Genomic DNA, 17,549 nt, shown 5'->3' with positions numbered 1-17,549 from the left:
ATTACCATAAGGAGTCAGTTAGAAAGGGAATCATACAGTACATATTATCATTAGGAGTCAGTTAGAAAGGTAATCATACAGTAGATATTACCATAAGGAGTCAGTTAGAAAGGGAATCATACAGTAGATATTATCATTAGGAGACAGTTAGAAAGGTAATCATACAGTAGATATTACCATAAGGAGTCAGTTAGAAAGGGAATCATACAGTAGATATTACCATTAGGAGTCAGTTAGAAAGGTAATCATACAGTAGATATTACCATTAGGAGTCAGTTAGAAAGGTAATCATACAGTAGATATTACCATTAGGAGTCAGTTAGAAAGGTAATCATACAGTAGATATTACCATTAGGAGTCAGTTAGAAAGGTAATCATACAGTGGATATTACCATTAGGAGTCAGTTAGAAAGGTAATCATACAGTAGATATTACCATTAGGAGTCAGTTAGAAAGGGAATCATACAGTAGATATTACCATTAGGAGTCAGTTAGAAAGGTAATCAAACAGTTAGTTAAGATGAATGACTACGTCAATGAAGAGGTTATTGAAGAAAACAAAGTTATTGCGGAAAACAAGAACAGAGCAAATCAAGTCAAAATGTATTTGTCATGTGCACCAAATACAACCTTACAGTGAAATGCTTACTTACTGGCTCTAACCAACAGTGCAAAAAAGGTATTATGTGAACAATTGTCACGACTTCCTCTCCATTTTCGGGCAGGGGTTCGGCGGTCGTCGTCGCCGGCCTACTAGCTGCCACCGATCCATTTTTTCCTTTTTGTTTGTGTCTGTCTGTTTTGTCACACCTGTGTCCTATTAGTTGATTTCGGTGGGTTTATTTTCCTCCGCTGCCTACTAGTCTTTGTGCGGGAGTGTTTGCTGTGTTACTTTCTTAGGTGTGCGTGTCTGCACCACGGGATTTTCTTTTCTCACGGTAGTTGTGCCGTTTTGGAATTTGTTTAGAAGTAAAGGTTTATCCTCCGTGTGTTGCATTACTTTCCCTGTGTGTGGCGACTTCGTTTGGGCGTGTTTCCCCCATGTTGTTGTTGAGTTGGGACTCCTTAATAAACGATTGTGCCACTGGGACTTCCTTGCTCTCCTGCTCCTGATTCCTGCACCTCCCTCCTCCTAGGAGGCACGTAACAACAATAGGTAAGTAAAGAAATAAAACAGAAAAAATAACTGTAGCGAGGCTATATACATTAGTGAGGCTATAAAAGTAGCGAGGCTACATACAGACACTGGTTAGTCAGGCTGATAGAGGTAGTATGTACAAAGAAAAGAGTGAAGACTGAGACCCATCGCTCAGGTAAAAACTAGGAAAGCTCTCTATCACACACATACCGTACACAGACAAAGACTTAAACACATGAACAAAAGCACTAAACAAAAATGCTATCTGATAGCAACTTATAGTTTGAACTGTGTTTTTGAGGCTATACATACAGTTTGTTTACAATATTGTTTAGAAACAATTAATTAACAGGTTATACGTTGGGTTCTGATGGGAATGACTGTTGAACTAAGGCATGAGGCATTTATAACTTATATCTTTAAGAATGGATTGGTAGACTTTATATCATACAACAGCTGTGAGAAACAGTCCTATTGTGGCTGATTATGTCACATCCCCACCCTCTTATGTGTGTGCATGCTTGTGTATGTGTGTGTTCTCACATCAGTGTGTATCTCCTCAGGACCTGAGGATTCAGGGAGAACACTCTACAGGATGGTTGCTGTGAGCTTTGGGATGCTGTGTGTTCTACAAGTTACTCTCAACATCTCCCTGAGACTAGTCTGTCAGTGTATTGTTATCTAATCATCACACTATATCAGACTTTCACAACAAGGTCCCAACTTCCCTAAGTTCGTCCTCTGTTAGACATGTTTAAGGAACTTGCAAACCACATCCAAGATATTGTATCTTCTTTCAGTAAACTCTCTAGACCAGTGTTTCTCAATCCTGCTCCAGGGGAACCAAAAGGGGTGCACATTTTTATTTGTCATAGCAGCACGCAGCTGATTCAAATTATCAACTCATCACGCTTTGAGGATTTGAATTAGGTGTATAATGCTAAGGTCAATACAAAAATGTGCACCCCTTCTAGACCTGTCAAGGCTGTGGGTAACTGGTGAAAGGAGTCAGGCGCAGGAGAGATGAGATGTGTGGATAAGGTATTTAATACAAGATAACACCACTATAAACACAATACTAGCCTCCCTGTGGCTCAGTTGGTAGAGCATGGTGTTTGCAATGGTGTTTGCAACGCCAGGGTTGTGGGTTCGATTCCCACGGGGGGCCAGTACGAGAAAAAAAAATGTATGAAATGAATTGAAATGTATGCATTCACTACTGTAAGTCGCTCTGGATAAGAGCGTCTGCTAAATGACTAAAATGTAAATGTAACTACGGTGAGGGAAAAATACCGGTACCACGAAATACTGCATGGCCAGGCACGACTCCAACACCATCATTAAGTTTGCCGATGATCGACAACGACGAGACAGCCTATAAGGAGGAGGTCAGAGACCTGGCCGTGTCGTGCAAGGAGAACAAACTCTTCCTCAACGTGATCAAGACAAAGGAGATGATCGCGGACTACAGGAAAAGGAGGACAGGGCACGCCCCCATTCTCATCAACGGGGCTGTAGTGGAGCAGGTTGAGCGTTTCAAGTTCTTTGGCATCCACAATACCAACAAACTAACATGGTCCAAGCACACTAAGACGGTCGTGAAGAGGGCACAACAAAACCTGAAAAGAGGGCACAACTAGTTTTTTTTTGAAGAGGGCACAAAGATTTGGCATGGGTCCTCAGATCCTCAAAAGGTTCTACAGCTGCACCACCGAGAGCATCCTGACTGGTTGCATCACTGCCTAGTATGGCAACTGCTCGGCCTCCGACCGCAAGGCACCACAAAGGGTAGTGCGTACAGCCCAGTACATCACTGGGCCAAACTTCCTGCCATCCAGGACCTCTATACCAGGTGGTGTTAGAGGAAGGCCCTACACATTGTCAAAGACTCCAGCCACTCTAGTTATAGACTGTTCTCTCTGCTACCACATGGCAAGCAGTACCAGAGCACCAAGTCTATGTCCAAGAGGCTTATAAACAGTTTCTACCCCCAAGCCAGAAGACTCCTGAACATCTAATCAAATGGCTACCCAAACTATTTGCACTGCCCCCCCTTTTACCCTTCTGCTACTCTTTTTATTATCTATGCATAGTCACTTTAATAACTCTACCTACATGTACATATTACCTTGACACCAGTGCTCCCGCACATTGACTCTGACCGGTAACCCCTGTTTATAGCCCCGCTATTGGTATTTTACTGCTGCTCTTTAAATATTTGTTCTTTTTCTTTTTTTTGTATTTTTCTTAACACCTGTTGGATACGGTGCATGTGACAAATACAATTTAATTGTATTTATTTGTCCCAATCGTGGATGATACAGTAAAACACATTACCAAATATCATACTTTAATAATGTGTGATTCAGTGGTGGAAGAGACCCTCTGGAGTTGCTGCAGTGAGTCTGGGGCTGCTGTGTGTTCTCCTACTGGCTGGGATCATAGGCCTGTCTGTCTACTGTAAGTTTAGTATGTTGTCACTGAGACTTAAGTAGCCTACTTAATCATACTTAATCATCAATGGGGTGGTAGTTACATGTTTGATTAACTTTTCCCTTATACAGATGGAGTCATTGGTCATCACGACTCAACAGAGAGAGACCAGCTACAGACCAGTTATAAAAAGCTGATTAAAGAGAGACCAGCTACAGACCAGTAGTAACACCCTGACTAGAGAGAGACCAGCAAGAGAAAGGTGATCTCATAAGAAAGTGCTCTAATCTTAGTGCGTTTACCTAATAAATTATCATAACATCACATATCTAATATCCAGTCAACTTGTGTTTGTATTCTACAATAATAGGTGCAGAATAATAAGATGGAAATTCATGTTTTTGTCTTGTAGAACAAACCTGTCCTGAAGGCTGGCAGAAGTTTGAAAGCAGTTGTTACTTCCTGTTTACTGGGGAAAAAAACCTGGGAGGAGAGCAGACAGGACTGTCTGGGGAGAGGAGCAGACCTGGTGATCATAAACAGTGATAAGGAACAGGTGAGTGAGATAATCAAACAAATGTATCTTCCAGTATTTAACACATGTAGTTGACAACATCAGTATCTTTCTCACCAACAGCAGTTTCTCTTCAAGCTCAGCAGTAGTTTCTGGATTGGTCTGACTGACTCTGTTACTCAGGGGACCTGGAAATGGGTGGACGGCAACCCACTGACCACCCCAAGGTAAGAGATTACTGCTCTAATAACACTAACCACCCCAAGGTAAGAGACTACTGTTCTATAATAACACTGACCACATTGTAAGGAGTAGGACTGATTCTGTGTGTTGTTCATACTTTAGGTTCTGAGAGTGGTCAGTCTAACTCTGTTGTTTCTACTGCAGGTATTGGGAGAGTGGACAGCCTAATGGTTATGGAGGGGAGAACTGTGTGTGGTTCTCTTACAGTTCATCAGACCATGGAAAATGGCATTACTATCCGTGTTCAACTCTAAGTTACTGGATGTGTGAGAAATAGTTCTCTCTCACTCTTAGTTATGATCTTGATTGTCATGCTGAAAGTCATGATACCAGCTACAGTGCCTTCAGAAAGTATTTCTGAAGGCCTAGACTTTTTCCACATTTTGTTGTTTACACGCTGAATTTATAAATGGATTAAAATGAGATTTCATTGTCACTGTCCTAAACACAATAACTCATAATGTCAAAGTGGAAATATGTTTTTAATTTTTTTTTTTTACAAAAAAATAAAAGATTTAAAGCTGAAATGTGTTGAGTCAAGTATTCAACCCCTTTGTTATGGCTAAATACGTTCAGGAGTGAAAATGTGCTTAACCTTGACACATAAGTTGCATAGACTCACTCTGTGTGAAATACAGAGTACAGTATGTCTACATACTCTCCTTTAAATATTAACACAACAATTATTTGTCTTTTTTTCTCTCTTCCTCATTCTCTTAATTTTCTTATTCCTCCTCTGTCTCTCTCTGACACTAAGGCTCCTTTCTCCCATCTCCTCTACTCCCAACTCCTCTCCTCTACTCCCAACTCCTCTCGTCTCCTCCTGTCTCCTTTCCTCCTGTCTCTTCTAATCCCATCTCCTCCCTACCGGAGGAAAAAGTCCACGGTCTTTCCCATTGGACAATATTATCCAATGTGTTTTGAGAAGGAAGCGAAGAGAGCGAAAGGGTACAAGGAGGAATCAAGGAAGGATGAATTGAGGAAAGCCCATGGGCGTGTCTAATACCACTACTCTGTAAAATTCTTCTTCGTTATTTTTATTAGCAACATTGCCATAGGCTTATGCTTAGTTAAAAAAAATGGTTTCATAAGACCGTGTGACCTGCGGTTGGACACACACAGAATTCGGAACATTACTGAGCGCACACACACATACTTCCCTTTTAAAATTCTGAGAAAAATGCTGACAAAGATTTTCCCCACACACTTCTGAATAACTCTACATTGATGTCACACACTTCTGAATAACTCCTTACACTGATGTCACACACAGACAGTATAGAAAGATAAAAGGCCCCTATATGGCATCAGGCCATTGGTGATGTATGGGATGAAATCGGTGGCTGGCCTCAAGCCATAACGTGACCTCAGTTTGAAGGCTGGGGTGTCAAAGCCTCAGTAATGTTATATGATCTATATGTGAATTCAGAGGGTCACATTTTTTTATCCACTAAAATATGTGATAACTTCAATTATAACCTGAATCATATGTTTAAACCATATGCAGGGTGGGAAACAAATGTTTCCATTAGAAGTTAAAGTGAGGGAAGTCACGTGGAGGCCAGTGACTTGTTGATTTGACAGTTTCAGTTAAAACAATGTCACTTACAGTAAGGCACAGGGACAGACATAGGGCAGAGGTAACATTATCACAAGAACCTGTGTAGGCTTAACATAGACATGTTAGACAGAAAACAGTATGTTGTTGGAAATGTCTGAGCCCATCTTTACTGAGCCCTCCTGAAGAGTCTTACCAGTCAACGCCACGTGAAAAGTTAGCTATTCGCTGGCGCAAGGGAGGACACTTCAGGCTGAGGACTAAGTTTCACACATCTCCATGTGCTCTACACACACACTGGACAGTGACTACAACCTGACTGAGGAGAGAGACCAGCTACAGACCAGTTACTGTAATACAGTATATTGTAATTTAACATTAAGGACATCTAGTTGTTAAAGGACTAATGAATCACTATGGTATGGAGTAACATCTAGTTGTTAAAGGACTAATTAATCACTATGGTATGGAGCAACATCTATTTGTTAAAGGACTAATGAATCACTATGGTATGGAGTAACATCTAGTTGTTAAAGGACTAATGGTCCTGCTCACATTGCCCTACCCTATGCTTTGAGCTCTTTCTCCCCTCTCTCTCCAGATGAAATCTTGCGTCTTGTGATGGCCGGCCGCCCAACAACCTGCCCGCTTGAACCTATCCCCTCCTCTCTTCTCCAGAACATTTCCGGAGACCTTCTCCCTTACCTCACCTCGCTCATCAACTCATCCTTGACCGCTGGCTACGTCCCTTCCGTCTTCAAGAGAGCGAGAGTTGCAACCCTCCTCAAAAAACCTACACTCGATCCGCAGCCCGTCTGGTGTTCAACCTTCCAAAGTTCTCTCACGTCACCCCGCTCCTCCGCACACTCCACTGGCTTCCAGTTGAAGCTCGCATCAGCTACAAGACCATGGTGCTTGCCTACGGAGCTGTGAGGGGAATGGCACCTCCGTACCTTCAGGCTCTGATCAGGCCCTACACCCAAACAAGGGCACTGCGTTCATCCACCTCTGGCCTGCTGGCCCCCCTACCTCTGCGGAAGTACAGTTCCCGCTCAGACAAGTCAAAAATGTTCGCTGCTCTGGCACCCCAATGGTGGAACAAGCTCCCTCACGACGCCAGGACAGCGGAGTCAATCACCACCTTCCGGAGACACCTGAAACCCCACCTCTTTAAGGAATACCTGGGATAGGATAAAGTAATCCTTCTAACCCCCCCCCAAAAAAAAGAAAAGAAAAAAGATATAGATGTACTATTGTAAAGTGATTGTTCCACTGGATATCATAAGGTGAATGCACCAATTTGTAAGTCGCTCTGGATAAGAGCGTCTGCAAAATGAAGTAAATGACTAATGAATCACTATGGAATGGAGTAACATCTAGTTGTTAAAGGACTAATGAATCACTATGGAATGGAGTAACATCTAGTTGTTAAAGGACTAATTAATCACTATGGTATGGAGAAACATCTAGTTGTTAAAGGACTAATGAATCACTATGGTATGGAGTAACATCTAGTTGTTAAAGGACTAATGAATCAATATGGTATGGAGTAACATCTAGTTGTTAAAGGACTAATGAATCACTATGGTATGGAGTAACATCTAGTTGTTAAAGGACTAATGAATCACTATGGTATGGAGTAATATCTAGTTGTTAAAGGACTTATGAATCACTATGGTATGGAGTAACATCTAGTTGTTAAAGGACTAATGAATCACTATGGTATGGAGTAACATCTAGTTGTTAAAGCACTAATGAATCACTATGGTATGGAGTAACATCTAGTTGTTAAAGGACTAATGAATCACTATGGTATGGAGTAACATCTAGTTGTTAAAGGACTAATGAATCACTATGGTATGGAGTAACATCTAGTTGTTAAAGGACTAATGAATCACTATGGTATGGAGTAATATCTAGTTGTTAAAGGACTTATGAATCACTATGGTATGGAGTAACATCTAGTTGTTAAAGGACTAATGAATCACTATGGTATGGAGTAACATCTAGTTGTTAAAGCACTAATGAATCACTATGGTATGGAGTAACATCTAGTTGTTAAAGGACTAATGAATCACTATGGTATGGAGTAACATCTAGTTGTTAAAGGACTAATGAATCACTATGGTATGGAGTAACATCTAGTTGTTAAAAGAGTAATGAATAACTATGGTATGGAGTAACATCTAGTTGTTAAAGGACTAATGAATCACTATGGTATGGAGTAACATCTAGTTGTTAAAGGACTAATGAATCACTATGGTATGGAGTAACATCTAGTTGTTAAAGGACTAATGAATCACTATGGAATGGAGTAACATCTAGTTGTTAAAGGACTAATGAATCACTATGGTATTGAGTAACATCTAGTTGTTAAAGGACTAATGAATCACTATGGTATGGAGAAACATCTAGTTGTTAAAGGACTAATGAATCACTATGGTGTGGAGTAACATCTAGTTGTTAAAGGACTAATGAATAACTATGGTGTGGAGTAACAGTTGTTAAAGGACGAATGAATATATATATATATATATATATATATATATATATATATATATATGTGTGTGGTGGCTAATTTCTGCATTACCAAATGAGGAGAGTTACAAACTTCGCACACCAGTCAGAGTTATACTTAAAACTACATCTTTAATAATTAAAATGCTTTTGCAAAAGCACTTGACCTTCAATGATGCGCTATCTCTAATGAACCATTGAAAAAGTGATTACACAAAAGTACAAAGATCTTTTATACCCAAGATCCACCCCTCTCAACGTACATGACAAACAACAGATCTTAGGAACAGTTCACAAATGTTAAGTTTTGTATGAAAGATACAGTATCTATAAAACATAGCAGACAGCAACTGCTGTATCAACAGTGTTCATTGTATAGACCAGTATCTGGTCCTCCTACCCCAAACTGGAACCGTCTCTCCCTGGTACGGTATAGAACAGAACCATTAGCTCATCCAATGGCATAAATCAATTGACAACTCTAGATACTCCCCTCTCAAGTAAACCCTCTCTTGACTCCACTCCTGGACAAGCTCACTGAGGGGAGTGACTTGCGCACAGACATTGTGGAGGCAAATAATTGGTTCCCAATTAATCACGCCATCTCTTCACATGGTTTAACAGATACATTCACATATGACAAGTATCTCACATAAGCATATTATGCAAATAAAACATCTTAATGATCTATGTTACCCAACTAATTCTGATTCATCCGCCACATATGAAGTAACATCTACTTGTTAAAGGACTAATGAATAACTATGGTATGGTGAAGCAGTGTGTAATAGATTGCTAATTGACATGATGACAAACAGGAGAGATTGAAGATTTGTTTATTGTAAAAAGTTGATTTTGTTTAATTATTTCTATTGGAAAATATATTTAGATGTCTTGTTTTCGACCCAAATCAACAAACAAAGTAAACAGCATCATCTTAGCTAATATATTCATTTACTAGACCTACTGTTGACCAATTATTACTTGTGTTTGGGATGACAAATCACTTATAATATTAGGCCAAAAAAACCATGAAAAAGAGGAAGAAATAAAGCAGGGAACAGAATGATCAAGGGATGAAGAGGAAGTTACACACAACTCTCTGGTCCACAAGGCTGAATCCCAAATGGCATCCTATTCTCTATGTAGTGCACTTAAAGAGAATATGGTGCCATTTGTCTCACATCCCAATAGACTCCTTCCTATTGGTGGATAGAGCCTTGAAATATTCTAACACCTACAGCCTTCCTATTGGTGGATAGAGCCTTGAAATATTCTAACACCTACAGCCTTCCTATTGGTGGATAGAGCCTTGAAACATCATGTCACCAGCTTTCAGCCACAGACAGAGAACAGAGAAGTACAGGATTTAGACACATCAGACCAACTGCTGGTCAGACAGTTAGAAAGGTAATCATACAGTAGATATTACCATTAGGAGTCAGTTAGAAAGGTAATCATACAGTGGATATTACCATTAGGAGTCAGTTAGAAAGGTAATCATACAGTAGATATTACCATTAGGAGTCAGAAAGGTAATCATACAGTAGATATTACCATTAGGAGTCAGTTAGAAAGGTAATCATACAGTAGATATTACCATTAGGAGTCAGAAAGGTAATCATACAGTAGATATTACCATTAGGAGTCAGTTAGCAAGGTAATCATACAGTAAGTCAATACTGTAAGTAAAACTAAGTTAGAATCCTAAATATTACAATAAGAGGTCAGACAGACTTAATTAGTTGATTTATTGAATGATTGGTGTAATCATTGATATTTGGTACGGTTAATTAAGATGGCCGACTACGTCAACAAACAGGTGATTGACTTAAACAAATTTATGGAAGAAAACCGGAACAGAGCAACGAGGAGTGTAAAGACTGAAACCCATCTCTCAGGTAAGAACTAAGTATTCTAAGTATCTTAGTCTCTCACACAGTAGCTGAGGCACGCAGGCAGGTCTGCACGTACAAACCGAACGCATTCACACACGCACACAAACACACACTAGTAAAACACTTCTACATTTTGTTCTGTCTTCTGGGTGGTTCAGTTGGTACGGAGCATGGGGTTCAAAACCTGCTGTGGTCACGTACACTAAAATGTATCAATTCAATGTATTTTTTTCTTCAGTTATTGAAACTATTAGGAACTATTTAAATATGATTAATTGAAAATATCCTTTTTAAACAACAACACAGTGGACACCCCGCCTGAGGGGTGTCCACTCTCAAATTCATAGAGAGAGCTACAGTATGTCTGCAAGGAGTGACCATTCATGATCAAAATGATAGTTTGAACCATTTGAGACTATGCAGTGTTTGTTTACAATTCCATTGTTTATAATTCCATGGTAAAACAAGTTTAAATTTCGGTTCTGATGGGGCTAGACAGTTAAACTAAGATCATGAGGTATTTCTAAGTTACATTTTTCAAGAATCAATTCAGTAAATACGAATTTAAAATTGATGTTAATTTTTTTTAAATATAGAAATCGCAGATTGACCCTTTAAATCATGCTATGGCTATATTGTGTTTGTTTGGTCATTTCTTCATACAGTTGCTTCCTGTTTATCAGATTGGAGATGACCACAAGCTTGAGCAAACTGTTGCTGCCAACCCTCAATCGAAAGAAAACCAATGACGCAATGGAAATGTTTGGTTCTCAGAATAAGTTAGGGATGTGTAATCTCTTTTAATCTTAATCATTAGTGATGATGGTGTGTGTGTCTGTCTGCGTGTGTGTATGTGTGTCAGCGAGTGCGTGTTCCTCTGCAGATGGAAGAACAAGACTCTACAGGCTGGCTGCTGTGTGTTTTGGAGTGCTGTGTGTTCTACAAGTCATTCTCAACATCTCCCTGAAACTGGCTTTCTGTGAGTGAGGCTTTGTCCCAAATGACACCCTATTAGCGCTCTGGTCAAACGTAGTGCACTATATAGGGGATAGGGTGCCATTTGGGACTCTATCCCATTTGGGGCACTATTCCATGTGTAGTGCATTACTTTTGACCAGGGCCCATAGGACAGATGTGTATTTTATTATCACACCATAGTTCTGTACGTACAGTGCAAGGATCTCAATTCAGACTTGATGTTACATAACTTGTGGGAACGGTAGTTTGTCAATATTGTTGACATGGTCCATGGAGAAAGTAGAATCTACTGTAACTGGTGCACTTGGCCTTGTGTACGTCACTGAACATGCTGTACCTTGTAAACACCACAACCAGGATTGTGTTCCAAATAGCACCCTATCCTCTTTAAAGGGCACTACTTTTGACCAGGGTACATAGGGCTTTGGTCCATGGTACTGCACTATAGAAGGAATAGGGGGTCATTTGGGACGCAAAACATGCAAGAACGTCTTTGTTTTTCAGCCGGCTCTAACGAAGAGAGAAACCAGTTAGAGGCCTGTTACAACACCACTGGCCTGCCGCAAGACAGAGACCAGTCAGATACCAGTAGTGGTATCATTGGCCTGTGTACAGAAAGAGACCAGCTGCAGAAGGAGAGAGACCAATGCCGGAGGAACATGAACCAGCTAGAGAGGAAGAGAGGGCATTTACTGAGTGAGAGAGACCAGTTACTGAGTGAGAGAGACCAGTTACAGAGGGAGAGAGACCAGTTACAGAGGGAGAGAGACCAGTTACAGAGGGAGAGAGACCAGTTACAGAGGGAGAGAGACCAGTTACAGAGGGAGAGAGACCAGTTACAGAAGGAGAGAGACCAGTTAAAGAGGGAGAGAGACCAGTTACAGAGGGAGAGAGACCAGTTACAGAGGGAGAGAGACCAGTTACAGAGTGAGAGAGACCAATTACAGAGGGAGAGAGACCAGTTACAGAGGGAGAGAGACCAGTTAAAGTGGGAGAGAGACCAGTTAAAGAGTGAGAGAGACCAGTTACTAAAGGAGAGAGATCAGTTACTAAAGGAGAGAGACCAGTTACAGAGTGAGAGAGACCAGTCAGAGAAAACAGATGACAAAATACAGTTACAGGAGCGTAATAATGCCCTGACTAAAGACAGGGACATGTTGAGAGACAGGGTCAGTGTTCTGACCAATGAGACGGTGGCACTGGAGGAGAGGCTCTCTGAGTGTGGTAAGTAGTCAAGTCAGCCACTAGGGCTGCATCCCTCTTCTCTACCGTTCATTCTCCCGAAGGGTGAATTTACAGCCTGACCTCAAAGACTAGACGTAACATAGTAAAAGTAAATCTGTGGCACTCAAATTACTATGATATGTTACGTTTGGTTTAGTTACATAAGACAGAAGGTTACTTAAGGCAAAAAAAAGAAGGGAGATGGGTGGCCATATGATGCAACCGTCTATCAACCCAAAGGTTGCGTGTTTTAATCACATCATGGACGAATTCAGTATTTTTAACTTATTAGCAACTATGCAACTACTTACTACTTTTTAGCTACTTTGTAACTACGTATATACTTAACATGTGAGCTAACCATTCCCATAACCTTAACGTAACCCCAACCCTAAACTTAATCCCTAAAACCTAGCCTAGATAATGTTAGCAACCGAGCCACATAGCTAACGTTAGCCACAACAAAGGGAAATTCATAACATATCATACAAAATGGATGACGGACATCTACAAATTAATACATACTATGTGAGAATTTACATACCATACCAACGTTTACCATGTTACGTATGTTGCTGAGACCAGGGTGGAACAACACAGTGTGCTGTGCACACTAATCATGGATTCAGCAATAGTTAAATGACAATTTAAATGAAAATATACAGTACAATAAACACGTGTTATATATTTCACATATTATGTAAATTTCTTCAACAGAGCTAAACATTTGTCAGAAAATCTGGAAATCTTGTCCAGAGGGTTGGAGGCTCTTCGGATCCAGCTGTTACTTCCTGTCGACTCAGATGAAAACCTGGGAGGAGAGCAGACTGGACTGTCTGAACAGAGGAGCAGACCTGATGATCATAAACAACAAGGAGGAACAGGTGAGTGAGTGAGTGAGTGAGTGAGTGAGTGAGTGAGTGAGTGAGTGAGTGAGTGAGTGAGTGAGTGAGTGAGTGAGTGAGAATCAAATGTAATTGGTCAGTAATGTATCTTCCAGTATTTAACACATGTGGTCTATAGTAGTTGACAATATCAGTATATTTCTCACCAACAGGAGTATCTCTGTGGCCTCAACAAGATTGTCTGGATTGGTCTGACTAACTCCGTTACTGGGGGGACCTGGAAATGGGTGGACGGCACCCCACTGACCACCCCAAGGTAAGAGACCATAATAACACTTACCAGGCAAGTCAGTTAAGAACAAATTCTTATCTACAATAACGACCTACCCTGGCCAAACAAGGACGACGCTGGGCCAATTATGCGCCGCCCTATGGGACTCCCAATCAAGGCCGGATGGGATACAGACTATTGCTCTCTAATAACACTGACCACAGTTTAAGGAGTTGGACTGATTCTCTGTGTTCACACTCTAGGTTCTGAAAGAGTAATCAGTCTAACTCTGTGTTGTCCATACTCTAGGTTCTGAGAGAGTGGTTAGTGTAACTCTGTGTTGTTCATACTCTAGGTTCTGAGAGAGTGGTTAGTCTAACTCTGTGTTGTTCATACTCTAGGTTCTGAGAGAGTGATCAGTGTAACTCTGTGTTGTTCATACTCTAGGTTCTGAGAGAGTTGTCAGTCTAACTCTGTGTTGTTCATACTCTAGGTTGTGAGAGAGTGGTCAATCTAACTCTGTGATGTTCATACTATAGGTTGTGAGAGAGTGGTCAGTCTAACTCTGTGTTGTTCATACTCTAGGTTGTGAGAGAGTTGTCAGTCTAACTCTGTGATGTTCATACTATAGGTTCTGAGAGAGTGGTCAGTCTAACTCTGTGTTGTTCATCCTCTAGGGTCTGAGAGAGTGATCAGTGTAACTCTGTTGTTTCTACTGCAGGTATTGGAGGAGTGGAGGCCCTTATGGTGGTGGAGTGGAGAACTGTGTGGTGGTGTTACCTTACTGGTCATCAGGCTACAGAGGATGGTGGGACTATCAGTGTTCATATCCACAGTACTGGATGTGTGAAAAAGGCCTCTTGTAGATACTGCTGTTTACTCTGAAGACGGATTATATATTTTGTTACAATGGCACTCTGAACTAGACGTTGGAAAGAAAGGCACACACACACACACACACACCACAAAACAAATCAGGTATATATCACCCAATAGCTGTTGTCAATGTTAAGATGTATAGTTCATTATGTAACATTGCATGTAGGCTGTACACAAATCTCTCTCTCTCTCTACCTCTACCTTTCTCATGTTGATGGTTGTTTAAAGTGCTGAAAGGTTACGAGATGATTCCACCTAGTGGTTAAAGTGAGAGATGAACTCACCACGGAGTTGAAATAGTGGTATTACAGACTTGCATATGGGCTTTTCCTCAATTCATCCTTCCTCGATTACTCCTCGCATCCTCTCTCCTCCCTTCCTTCTCAAAACATATTGGAGAACACAATCCTCGGAGAGGGACCTTCTCTAATAGGGTTGAGGAGGAGAGGAATTTTATGTTGACGTATTGATGAGTGTGTAGACATACTCTGCTCTAAAATGCTTGTATTCATTGTTTTTATTAGCAACATGTCATGTGATTTGCCATGCTTCCGCTAAGTTCATTAATCATTTCTCTCCATTTTTTTCATGATCAATTATTATCATCAATCCCTTTTATAATAAGAACAAAGGCACAGATTAATAAATAAATGAACAATGTCCTCTGAGGTCTACCAGCTTCCTGATTGAATGTGATTGGTTTGTTAAAAAAGTGTGACCTGCAGTTGGACATAGAGGACAGAACAGAACTTAGAGGACACACGCTGTATGCAGGCAGACACGCACACACGCACAAACGCACGCACATCTGTGAAGTTCTCCTTTTAAACCTTAGATAAAGATGCAGACAGATTTCTTACACACACTTCTGAATATTTCCTCACACTGATGTCACACACACACAGCATAGATAGGACAAAAGGCCCCTATATGGCCATTGATGGCCAGTCACGGAGTGCAAGCCAAAACATGCCTTCTTATGAACAATGACACAAGCAGGACTTGCAAAATATGACGTCCTGCTTGAAAGTGATTGGATACTTAAAACATTCTATCAACTGTAGTGGACCACAGACAGACAACAGAGAGGTACCAGTGGAGACGCATATCAGAGTAACTACTCAACTACTAGTCACTGAAGTTAGAATCATACTGTAGATATTACCATTAGGAGTCAGTTAGAAAGGTAATCATACAGTAGATATTACCATTAGGAGTCAGTTAGAAAGGTAATCATACAGTAGATATTACCATTAGGAGTCAGTTAGAAAGGTAATCATACAGTAGATATTACCATTAGGAGTCAGTTAGAAATGTAATCATAATGTTAGGATGGATGACTGAGTCAACAGACAGGTTATTGCACTAAACAAGGTTGTTGAAGAAAACAAGGTTATTGAAGAAAACCAGAACACAGCAATGAGGAGTGAAGAGTGAGACCCATCGCTCAGGTAAGAACTAAGGAATCTATCACAAACACACACTGACAAAGACTTACACAAATACATGACACAAAAACACTGCAAGAAAACGGATAAAAAAGTGTATTTTTTATATACACTGCTCAAAAAAATAAAGGGAACACTTAAACAACACAATGCAACTCCAAGTCAATCACACTTCTGTGAAATCAAACTGTCCACTTAGGAAGCAACACTGATTGACAATAAATTTCGCATGCTGTTGTGCAAATTGAATAGACAACAGGTGGAAATTATAGGCAATTAGCATGACACCCCCAAAAAAGGAGTGGTTCTGCAGGTGGGGACCACAGACCACTTCTCAGTTCCTATGCTTCCTGGCTGATGTTTTGGTCACTTTTGAATGCTGGCGGTGCTTTCACTCTAGTGGTAGCATGAGACGGAGTCTACAACCCACACAAGTGGCTCAGGTAGTGCAGCTCATCCAGGATGGCACATCGATGCGAGCTGTGGCGAGAAGGTTTGCTGTGTCTGTCAGCGTAGTGTCCAGAGCATGGAGGCGCTACCAGGAGACAGGCCAGTACATCAGGAGATGTGGAGGAGGCCGTAGGAGGGCAACAACCCAGCAGCAGGACCGCTACCTCCGCCTTTGTGCAAGGAGGAGCAGGAGGAGCACTGCCAGAGCCCTGCAAAATGACCTCCAGCAGGCCACAAATGTGCATGTGTCTGCTCAAACGGTCAGAATCAGACTCCACGAGGGTGGTATGAGGGCCCGACGTCCACAGGTGGGGGTTGTGCTTACAGCCCAAGACCGTGCAGGACATTTGGCCTTTGCCAGAGAACACCAAGATTGGCAAATTCACCACTGGTGCCCTGTGCTCTTCACAGATGAAAGCAGGTTCACACAGCACATGTGACAGACGTGACAGAGTCTGGAGACGCCGTGGAGAACGTTCTGCTGCCTGCAACATCCTCCAGCATGACCGGTTTGGCGGTGGGTCAGTCATGGTGTGGGGTGGCATTTCTTTGGGGGGCCGCACAGCCCTCCATGTGCTCACCAGAGGTAGCCTGACTGCCATTAGGTACCGAGATGAGATCCTCAGACCCCTTGTGAGACCATATGCTGGTGCAGTTGGCCCTGGGTTCCTCCTAATGCAAGACAATAGACCTCATGTGGCTGGAGTGTGTCAGCAGTTCCTGCAAGAGGAAGGCATTGATGCTATGGACTGGCCCGCCCATTCCCCAGACCTGAATCCAATTGAGCACATCTGGGACATCATGTCTCGCTCCATCCACCAACGCCACGTTGCTCCACAGACTGTCCAGGAGTTGGCGGATGCTTTAGTCCAGGTCTGGGAGGAGATTCCTCAGGAGAACATCTGCCACCTCATCAGGAGCATGCCCAGGCGTTGTAGGGAGATCATACAGGCACGTGGAGGCCACCCACACTACTGAGCCTCATTTTGACTTGTTTTAAGGACATTACATCAAAGTTGGATCAGCCTGTAGTGTGGTTTTCCATTTTAATTTTGAGTGTGACTCCAAATCCAGACCTCCATGGGTTGATAAATTGGATTTCCATTGATTATTTGTGTGTGATTTTGTGTCAGCACATTCAACTAAGTATTTA

General features: G+C 41.5%; 1 protein-coding gene and 1 long non-coding RNA gene across 2 annotated transcripts; both read left to right on the top strand.

Moving 5' to 3' along the window:
- The first annotated feature begins 3,455 nt into the window (after positions 1–3,455).
- LOC115190596 (uncharacterized) lies at positions 3,456–4,855 on the top strand. The gene is made up of 5 exons (XR_003877371.1): positions 3,456–3,598; positions 3,703–3,833; positions 3,984–4,127; positions 4,209–4,312; positions 4,473–4,855. It is a non-coding gene; the product is annotated as an uncharacterized LOC115190596 (long non-coding RNA).
- Positions 4,856–12,311: 7,456 nt separating this feature from the next.
- Positions 12,312–15,164, top strand: LOC115190580 (C-type lectin domain family 4 member M). Its single transcript, XM_029748774.1, has 4 exons — positions 12,312–12,503; positions 13,221–13,387; positions 13,561–13,664; positions 14,341–15,164. Exons 1-4 carry the CDS (start codon positions 12,434–12,436, stop codon positions 14,483–14,485), a joined length of 486 nt encoding a protein of 161 aa, XP_029604634.1. The 5' UTR covers positions 12,312–12,433; the 3' UTR covers positions 14,486–15,164.
- The last annotated feature ends 2,385 nt before the right edge of the window (positions 15,165–17,549 follow it).

The sequence above is a fragment of the Salmo trutta genome, chromosome 4 (assembly GCF_901001165.1).
Source record: "Salmo trutta chromosome 4, fSalTru1.1, whole genome shotgun sequence".
In the NCBI taxonomy this organism is placed as follows: Eukaryota; Metazoa; Chordata; class Actinopteri; order Salmoniformes; family Salmonidae; genus Salmo; species Salmo trutta.
This window is presented reverse-complemented; position numbering and strand designations above follow the sequence as displayed.

Bases quoted from the DNA above. Each gene is read 5' to 3' on its own strand.
- LOC115190580 (XM_029748774.1), top strand. From the start codon at position 12,434: ATGTTGAGAGACAGGGTCAGTGTTCTGACCAATGAGACGGTGGCACTG. The intron at 12,504-13,220 runs GTAAGTAGTCAA...TTTCTTCAACAG, and splicing joins GGAGAGGCTCTCTGAGTGTG to AGCTAAACATTTGTCAGAAA. The intron at 13,665-14,340 runs GTAAGAGACCAT...TTTCTACTGCAG, and splicing joins ACCCCACTGACCACCCCAAG to GTATTGGAGGAGTGGAGGCC.